The 10728-nt window shown below is 34.0% G+C and overlaps 1 protein-coding gene across 1 annotated transcript in view; it reads left to right on the forward strand.

Moving 5' to 3' along the window:
- The window catches only part of LOC145259660 (uncharacterized), a 34426-nt gene extending 24018 nt beyond the window's left edge, over positions 1-10408 (forward strand). The window contains exons 3-4 of the mRNA XM_080117317.1: positions 339-523; positions 9986-10408. Coding sequence (XP_079973443.1) covers positions 339-523; positions 9986-10138 — 338 coding nt within the window. The 3' untranslated portion in view covers positions 10139-10408. The remainder of the gene's footprint in view (positions 1-338; positions 524-9985) is intronic.
- The last annotated feature ends 320 nt before the right edge of the window (positions 10409-10728 follow it).

The raw sequence follows: 10728 nt of genomic DNA on the forward strand, positions 1-10728 counted from the left end.
GATCAATTCTTGACGCCTTTAATCTTCATAATCTGTGGTCCTGCATATGACCTTAAACTATATCCGAAGGTGAGGCCCCAGCTTGTGAGCTTTGGGAATGTGGAGCCATCCCTTAATTGACATTGCTTCCAGGTCCACTCTGACCCAGAGTAGTAGTAGTACCTGTTAGAGTCCCAACTATAGGTCAAATAAAAATGGAAAAAACAAATATATCTTATTAAAATATTTTTCTTCAAAATCACTGGATTTGGCATTAAATAACCTGAAAAGGGTTGATATGCCATAAAACAAACACCAAACCAACTTCATAATATGTTTTCTCTTCTTGTTCATATTAGGGCGGGATGTCTATGGAGAGAAATTTAATGATAAAGACTTTATCCTGGGGCACAATTCAGCCGGTTATGTCTCAATGGCAAACCATGGGAATGACACCAATGGGTCACAGTTCTTCATCCTGCTCAGCAAGACAAAATGGTTTGATGGTAAATATGTGGTACTCGGGAAAGTTATTAAAGGAATGGTAAGTATACTTGTGCATCTCAAAGCTAATATTTTTTTAAACATTTCCAAATGATTAAAAAAGAAGAACAAATCTTAAGATGAATCCATTACATCTTTTTGTTTTAATTTTCATATCATGTTGTTCTAGTTGAGAATAGGGCATCCTACTGGATTCCAGACACCCATCCACTATCTCATACATTCCAAATAAGAAATCTTCTAAGATTCCAACCGCCCCTTTAAATGCAATTTTGTGTATCTCTCTTGCACTTGGTTCACCGGGTATATTTGCACGATAGTTTTTGACATTCTTTTTCATAAGCCCAGTTGTTCTTATAATTACTAGAATGATGGAGATCTTCCTAAGATTCCAGTTTCTTTTCATGTCGTATATAAGAACTTGGTATTTCGTTCCCTTTTCCCTCTTGACTCTATTTGACTCAGCATCGAACTTTTACTAAGGTTGCTTCTTTCCTCTTTTTTGTCTCATATCACTATGCCAAGTTTAATAGCTCCGTTTTCTAGTTAAGTAGCTGTAAAAATTGTATAGTCATAAGTAATGGAGTATAACTTCTTTCCAACTGTTCCTTCTGGTATATGTTCCTAGGTCCCATCGACGAAATGTTGCATCCATCTGCTTGTTCTACAAATATTTAATGGTGAATGATCTGACGAACTACAAGCACTTGTACCCCTCGACGTAAATACCTCCGACAAGAAGCTAAATCCCACCACTATACAGAAAAGATCCCTAGGTGTAAGAAAGTCTTCTACTCCAATAGTTTCTTCCCCATAACTGCTAGACTTTGTAACTCTCTTCCGAGAGTTTGCTTTCCAAACTGCATTGACATGCAGAAGTTCAAGTGTAATGTGAATAGACATCTTGCTGCTCATCTCTTTTCTTAATATCCCTGCAACTTATGTCCCCGATAGAGGCCCCCTACTTCGAAGTGACACTGTGCCTTGTTTGGGGTGAAAATTGAATTAAAAATAAAAAAGGAAAGGACTGCTGCTACATTTGCTATTAAACGTTTTACAGAGGGTCTAATGGAGATATTAACACACTCCATTGTGTTGCATTGGTAATAAAAACATAAAAGTAATAAACCAACGGAAATGATATTTCCAACACATGCACCACAGACCAAAGCTCCTACAAGAATTATTAAAATGCAAATCAATTCAAAATTATTCGAACACATAAATTTCCAACGTTATGTAAAATACGTTTATAAACTGATCTTAATAAGACGGCTGCTATTGCAATTTTTTGCTAGAAATTAATAATAAATTCAACTCAATTTTCTCCTCACACAGAAAAATACCAAACCTGTCATGGAAGAAGGCGACGAGCAAATCTACTTTTGCGTCCTTCTGCCCTCGGAAAACGTTTCGTACATTAAACAGTAAACTGAAATCTCACCTTCGTATCAATATGTTTTTCACCGTAGTTTTATATAATATAAGCAGGGGCGCCCGCATACATGTGATATTTTAATTTCCGCAGATTTTGTATTTAATATCATAGAGGCGATTCTGTATCGAATGTTTCATATTATTTTGTACCCAATATATAGTCACGATTTCAAAAGTAAGAAAAAATATGATTTGATTGCTATCAGCTAGAATCGAAACCGAAAACAGCAGGTAAGAAATACCGAGATATATGTAAAGATATATATACAAGGGTAATAAAGATATATATAAAAGGGTAATATATATATATATATATATATATATATATATATATATATATATATATATATATATATATATATAGTTATATATATATATATATAAATATATATATATATATATATATATATATATATATAATTTAGGAATTTAAAATTTGTGATTTGAAAAAGTTAAATTTCAAATATAGAAATATTTATTGTACGCAAGACACAGAATACAGTATAGTAAAATATATTTCCTTAACCCATGAGTTTTCGATATTTATACATCTCCTCGGAGGAAAAATAGCAAATATAAAAGGTTTGCACCTGATTTGCTAAAGGTAATAAACATAGAAAATCTAATTAAATGTTTTTAAAGATTTTAAATCATTTTAGCTACATAGAATAAGGGAAATTGGATATTGATGCAGAAAAAAAAGGATATTGAACTTCAAATCGAAAGTGTATACTAAATCATGTAATGGAAGCTCTTGGTATTCGGCAGGTAAAAAGATCCAACGCGTATTGTAATAAATCCAAGGAAACTGGTAACAATCCAATATATACATATTTCCACAGTTTTTTAAGGAAATATATTTTACTATACTGCATTCTTTGTTTTACATATTATAAAAGTTCTATATTTGAAATTTAACTTTTTCAAATCAAAAACTTTAAATTCCTAAATTATGATTTATTTGCTCTATCAAAGGATATTGCACAATTTTATTTAGCTGGGACGGTCTGATATAAAATATTACATCTATTAATATGTTTTAAGATCGATAATCACTGGATTTGCACACCAGTAGATTTATTGTATTTCATTATTCTGAATAATATATTTATATATATGTATGTGTATATATATATATATATATAAATATATTCATATATATATACATATATATATAAATATATATATAAATATATATATATAACTATATATATAAATATATTTATATATAAATATATATATATATAAATATATATATACATAAATATATATAAATATAAATATATATATATTTATATATATAAATATATTTATATATATATATATATATATATATATATATATATATATATATATATATAAATTTGTTGAATATTAAAACTAGTGACTACACATATGCAAATATGTTTCAGTGACCACCCTGCTAGGGAAAATCACATCATCAGGCCAAGAATATCTCCGAAAGTATCAGTCAAAAACATTACCTTTTTATATTAAAACCAGTCTATAAGATTATATCATTGCCAAGGGTAAAAGGGGTAATCAGATAAAATAAGTTATCACATTATACAAATTGATGTGGGATCTCCCAATATAATTTTATACTTATGCTTTTTTTAGTTAAAACATCCGGCTCAACTTTTAGTGGTTATTAAAGGAATGCATAAGCTATCATTAACGTTTTTTTCATTTAAATTTATTATTAACGTTTTTAATATTTAAATAGAGATAAAATCATACATATATCAATATAAACGCAAATATATATATATATATATATATATATATATATATATATATATATATATATATATATATATATCAGTCTAGTTAAATATTTATTTACTTATTTTATCTGATTACCCCTTTTATCCTTGGCAATGATGTAATCTTATAGATTGGTGTAATATAAAAAGGTAATGTTTTTGACTGATACTTTCGGAGATATTCTTGGCCTGATGATGTGATTTTCCCTAGCAGGGTTGTCACTGAAACATATCTGTATATGTGTAGCCACTAGTTTTCATATTCAACATATTCATATTGCTCTGTCTAAACATTGAGCACTCTTTGGTAGACATATTGTCTTTTTTTTGTTTTTGTTTAAATAACTAAACAATACTACCAATAATATATATATATATATATATATATATATATATATATATATATATATATATAAGTGAAATTGTCTGTCTGTGTACATTTTCCTACAAAATAACTCTGTCAATTTTCAATCTATAGACTCGAAATTGGATATACAGAGTACTGAGACTTGGGAAAATCTTTGTAATCGGTTTTCGGCCAGAAATTTGGCTGTTTAGCGGCCAAAGTTCAACGATTTAACCTTTGAGAACTCTACCAAACTCCTTCGCCAATTTTGGGTATAAACACTTGAAATTTTAGATATAGGTTCCTTGGACATAGATCTAACTAAAAAACTTGATTTCAGCCCAAAACAATAAATGTTAAGGGGTCATAATAGGGGTCAAAATGTAAAAGAAAATTGACTTATGCGGTCTCTACCAAATTACTCAGACAATTTCTGGTCTAAACATTTGAAATTTTACATAAAGTGTATTCAGAGATAGGGCAAGCTTTTTAATCAGTTTGGGTCGAAAATTTGAGTTACCAATATATAAATGTATGTATGTTTGATTGCATGTCTGCCTAAAACTTTCGACGGTGCCGACGGATTTTCACAAGATCAGAATCGTTTTGAAGCTAAATCCTTCAGACGAAAAATACCGAAAAATTGGCTAAAAACATTAATTCCTTCCCCCTCAACTGGGCACTTTTCTAAAGGGAGGGGTAGCTTTTTCCGTCGATATTTTCGAAAGTCATCCCCTCTTTCCGATTGTCTAGCCTTAATTTAAACCTACGTCAGTTACAGTTTGGTTGTGGTCGTAACAGCAAAGACGTCAGGATTTTCCCCATTCTGTTCCTTCTTCGCGGTACGGATTCGAGGCTGCCTCCTTACTACCACTTTTTTTTTTTTTTTTTTTGCTCAACACATACCGCCAAACACCCGGACAACACCGGGCACCACAACTAGTCTATCTACAAAAGTGAAAATGTCTCTCTGTGTGTCTGTGTGTCTGTGTGTCAATCTGTGTACATTTCTCTACCAAATCACTCTGTCATTTTCCGGTCTAGAGACTCGAGATTTAGAATTTGAGCCCTCAAAAATAAATGTTAAGGGATCAAGAGTGGCGTAAAAATATTTTTAAAAAATGATCTCTGCGGTGTCTACCAAATTACTCAGCCAATTTCATGTTTAAATATTTGAAATTTTATATAAAAGGTATTCAGAGATAGGGCAAGCTTTTTAATCGGTTTGGTCGAAAATTTCAGCTGACAAGGGGTCAAATTGGAAAGATTTGACATTCGCCGTGTCTAGCAAACTACTCAGCCAATTTTGTGTCTAAGCATTTGAAATGTATACATAATGAGGATTCAGACATGCGGCATGCATTTTAATCAGTTTTGGGGCGAGAATTTGGCTGTCAAAAGGTCAAAGTTGAAAGAGTTGACCTTTGTAGATTCTACCAAATACCTACGCCAATTTTTGGTCTAAACATTTGAAATTTTAGATGTAGGTAACTTGAATAAGGGTAAAACTTTGTATTTTGATTTGAGACCAAAATAATAAATGTTAAGTGTACTTGAACTTCTGCACGTCAGTACAGTTGGGGAAGCAGGGACCTGGAATGGAATTCCAAAGTCTAGCGGTTCTGGGGAAGAAACTACTGGAGTAGAAAGATCTTTTAAATCTAGGGATCTCTACAGTGTGGGGGTGGGATTTAGCAGCCTGTCGGGTTTGTCGAGGATGCTCACGTCGTGGGGGCACAAGTACTTGCAGTTCGTCAGAGCATTCACCATTAAAATACTTGTAGAACAGGCAGAGAGATGCACGTTTCATCGATGGGACAGAGGCTGAAGCTTAGATGCCAGTTCATGGCCTATCAGATTTGCGACTCTCTTTTGAACCTTGTCGAGAGATTAGTAGCAGATTCACCAGTCCAAATATGACAGCAATACTCCATACATGGGCGAGTGGTTGCCTTATAGAGGTACAGGATCCTTTCGGGTGTTAGTAGTTTTCTAGCACGGTAGAGAGCCCACCTTCCTTGCAGTGGCCTTGGCAATGCCTTCAATGTAATTGTTCCAACTCATGTTTCCTGTGAACGTTAGGCCAAGGAGTTTGATAGATGTACTCTCAGATAAAGAGTCGTTGGCCATTGCTATAGGTGGTAGAGAAGGTTTCTTGTAATTATTGAATGAAACTAATTTAGTCTTGGCGGCATTGGGCGTGACCATCCATTTTTGTCCCCATTCCACTACAGATTGGAGGCCATCCTCTAGTGTTTCTGCCATTTCTTTAGATATGTGTTCATTTGCTTTCCTGTCGTGCCTGCTATAGAGTATGGTGTCATCAGCATATATACCCATCTCAGAGGCAATTTTGTCGGAGAGGTCATTTATGAATATCAGGAACAGTAGAGGTCCCAAGATAGACCCCTGGGGCACTCCCGCATTTATATCATATTCTTTAGATGTACGACCGTCGCGGACAACCTGGATTTTTCTCTTATCTAAGAAGGATTTAATTATATTAATTATTCTACCAGTGGTACCGTATGATCTAATTTTCCTGGGGAGACCCTCATGCCATACCCTGTCAAAAGCCTAAGATATATCTATAGCTACCGCTCTGCCCTCCCCTGCTTTGTCCAGTGAATGGTATATACGTTCAGAGATCACAGTTAGGATGTCTGCTGTGGAACGGGCTTGTCTAAATCCATATTGTTGGTCGGTCAGAAGTTTAGCATCTGTAAGGTGTTGGACTAAAGCATGGTTAATTATGGTCTCAAATAAGATTTTTTATGATAGCATGCACCTGAGCAGGGGTGATTTTCAGATCGTCTAGCGTGGCGTCTGTCCGCATAGGAAATTCAGGTAGGGAGTGGTTGGAGGGTCCAGTGTGGAGTTTGAGGCAAACCAACTGGCAAACATGTTAGCCTTCTCGGTTGCTGAGCAAACAACCTCGTGATTTTTGGTTAGTGAGGGAATTGTTGATTGCCCATTATTTACTACACTGTTGTAGATTTTCCAGAAGTCACGAGTTCCTAGTTTTTGTGCTTCGATGCGTTTTTAGTGGTTTCCGTAAATTCTCTCTTAGCTGTCGTTATTTCTTTCTTAACGTTACTTCTAGCTTCTATGTACTTTTTTACACAGGTATCACCACTTATCAAGGCCAACAGTCCACTCGAGGATAAGGGTTAAAGGGTGTAAAGTAGAAATTGGATAATATAGTAATCATTAGTAATAGAAATTCTGTAAATTTGTTAACTTATATGGAACGGCTTATCAAGAACTTGTTTACGTTAGACTTGAAGACAACCATATTGTAATCAGCTGGAAAGCAAGAAAACGGAAAACAATTCCACAAGCGTGCAGTTCTAAGAAAGAAGCTTTGTTCATAGAATCTACGTTTAGGTTTAGGCACAGATAAAGAGTGGGGGGGGGGAATTATTGATAGTGTTTTCAGCTAGACGAGTGTTTCTTGTGAAGGTTTGGCGAGGGGGGACCATAGACTGAAGCTCAGTCGAACACTTTCCATGAAAATAACGATATATCAGAACCAAACTCACAACATATCTTCTGTGAGATAGAGGTTGCAAGGAAGAGAAAAGGACATCTCCTACGAGGCTACGAAGTCTATTTTGAACTCTATTAAGGCAGGACAAGTCCTTTCTAGCAGCTCCTGCCCAGATGTGGCAACAGTATTCCATCCTTGGACGTATATGGCTCTTATATAAATAGAGCTGTCTGTTTGAACTGGACTTATGTTGGTTAAATCTGCGGTATGCATGCTGCCTTTGAGCAATGGCAGTTGTACAAGTTGAAGTAAACCATTGGGGAGAGTGGGGCTTGCTATAAAATTTTCGCATGGGAACATGCGCTTCGATTGCAGTTTTGAACCATTCAGTGGTCTCGTTTGCGTACTGTTCAGCAGGAAGAGAAAAATATTTCCCCATGGGCATCTTCCCAATCAGCCTTTTTATAATATCTCGTTGTTTTCAGTTTTGGCTCTAGAGTTTAGGGCGATTTCAACCATTATCACTGTATGATCAGCGTTCCCAAGTGGGCTGGAAGTTAAAGATTCCACTACAAATGCTGTGATATATCGGAGTTAAGTGGCGGCTTGGTGGGAAGGAGCAGATTATTAGCGTTGAAGAGACAGGGGTTATTTACTTACAAATAACAGTAGATCTCCATTAGAATTAGAGTTTCAGGTAAGGTTTAGTTTGAAGTAAAAAAAGATGGGGGGGCATGCAGGTTAGACAGAGGTAAAATGTATATTGGCATTTCGTAGCTAGCCGTTAGGTGGGGTTTTTTCCAGTTATAAGAATAACTAATTCATTTTCTCCATTGTGTGTTATGCGCAGCCAAACATTGTCTGATGAAGCAATGGTTTCAAGTTAGATAAAAAGACAACTTATCACTAATCCTCCTAACCTTCAAGCTAAACTTCATCATTTTATTGCATAAAAATGATTTATGAGTAGAAAATTTTGATTATTTTTGTGATAATTTAATGTTCGTAGTATATTACCACATTCTATCTTCCTTTTTAATAAATAGGATTTCCCGATCAGCGAAGACGCAATGTAAAAAAATAAAATAAAATTTAAAAAAAATGATATCGCTTTTGGAATATACGTGAAACTAAAATATGCCTCCTTCGCCTTCTGGCTAGTATCCAATGGTAATATCTGTTCTGTCTAAAGATGGTATAATGATATTGTGAGGTTTCCGTTCGTATCGGCGCCATACAATGGAAATATATCACAGACTTGGAGATAAACCTTAATAACCAGATATATTCTGTTATTATATTCATCAGATTACTTTTTCAGTTTTAACAATACGTCCACAGAATGCCCAGCTGCAATATATTACATATGAAAGATGGCACTGTGGAATTTTCGCAGCTCCCGTTAGTAATGGTGAATACTTGAAATCTGGATCTCACATGAATTGGAGATAAACATTTTCTGTCTCTATTGTGTGTTATGTGAAGCCAAACATTGTCTAATAAAGCAACTGTTTCAAATTAGATAAAAAGACACCTGACTACTAGTCCTCCTAACCTTCAAGCAAAACTTTATCATTTTATTGTATAATTATTATTGTATGATTTATGAGTAGAAAAATTTCATTGTTTTTTGTAATAAGTGTGTCGTGAGAATTTGCAGAGTCCAATAGTGTGTCGCCATGAAAAAACAGTTTGGGCACCACTGTTGTAATCAGTTGAGAAGCAGCCTCTTATACCGTTTGTTTTTCCATTTTTTAAATTTCTACCTTCTCTCTTTTCTTTCGCCTTCTTCGTTCTAATATAACTTTTCTTTCTTTTTATACTAATTAGTCAAAATGCCATTAGAGGATAAGGCTTAATGAGATCATCAATTGTATTGATAATTAATATTATGAGAGGATTCGAAACGATAAAGAGAAAATGCAGGATTTGATTACTTAACCGAATTTGTTCATAAAGGGAGATTCGCGTTAACTGAGAAATTTGTATATCAATAAATCAACGATTATCAAAACCCAAAAGCTATTCGAGGATGAGGCTTAATGAAATTTTCGATTAAATTGATGAACAGTATTATGAGAGGACTGGAAAATATGGGTGAAAAGGACACAAATTGATTACCTAAGAGAACGCTTTGACGAGTTTTTGTTTACATTAGACTTGAAGGCGACTATGCTGTAGTCAGCAGTTCTGTAGCATCGACAAGGGTCATGTGACACTGTTCTGTTAAGATGAAGCCGCTTTATGAATCTTATTTCAACTTTTAACAACGACGAGTGGATTATCTTGTCCGTTTTGCAAAATCTCATAACTGTGTTCACCTTCATCAAAGAAGCTGATAAAAGTTTCCTTCTATGTGACTTCAATATGCTCCTAAACCAAAATAAAACCAGTAATATTTTCTTGCGCCCCTATCGTATCAAAGACATTTTAATTATTATGTTTTTCTTTTTTGTTTAACAGGATGTTATCAACACCATAGCGGATGTTCCGTCTGATCCAGCCTCAGCGATTCCCAAGAAAAAAATAAAAATTGTCGATTGTACACTGAAGTCACTCGAGAAGAAATACATATTGACTGAGCAACAAACAGTTAGCAATGACGATATTGTATAAAACTGTTACACGTGTCCTCCATTGTTCTTAAATTTTTTAATTTTCTTTTCTTTTTCATTTTCTTTAATCTTATATTTTTTATTTTTTATTTTACTACTCATGTAGTGCAATTTGTCTGATTTCTGATTTGTTTAATAAATAAATAGTAGAAACTGTTTTGTTCATATTTTTTTTAAATTTAGTTGATGGAAAAATCACAATTTTTGTTTGTTTTGGGATTTTTTAAAAACTTTTTTTTTATTTATAAAGTTTACAGTTTCGCCCAGGCAATATTTCAAAATAAATTTTTAAAAAAAACGAAAATCTTGATTTACTTGCTTCTTTTCTCTCTCTCTCTCTCTCTCTCTCTCTCTCTCTCTCTCTCTCTCTCTCTCTTTGGTCTATAATATTCAATGGGCTTGTGTCACGTTCGGTTTATTTGAATGCTCGATGTCTTAGCAGATGTAAATTGAAGTATTAATGTATCATATGTGTTTAGGAAAATAAGTGAACGCTTTGCAATTTTTTTATAAGTACATACCCAGGTTGACAACACTTAGAAGTTTTCATATATATATGTGTGTGTGTGTGTGTGTGTGTGTGTGTGTGTG

This window comes from Euprymna scolopes, chromosome 35, assembly GCF_053919585.1.
Source record: "Euprymna scolopes isolate OS-2025 chromosome 35, ASM5391958v1, whole genome shotgun sequence".
NCBI lineage: Eukaryota > Metazoa > Mollusca > Cephalopoda > Sepiida > Sepiolidae > Euprymna > Euprymna scolopes.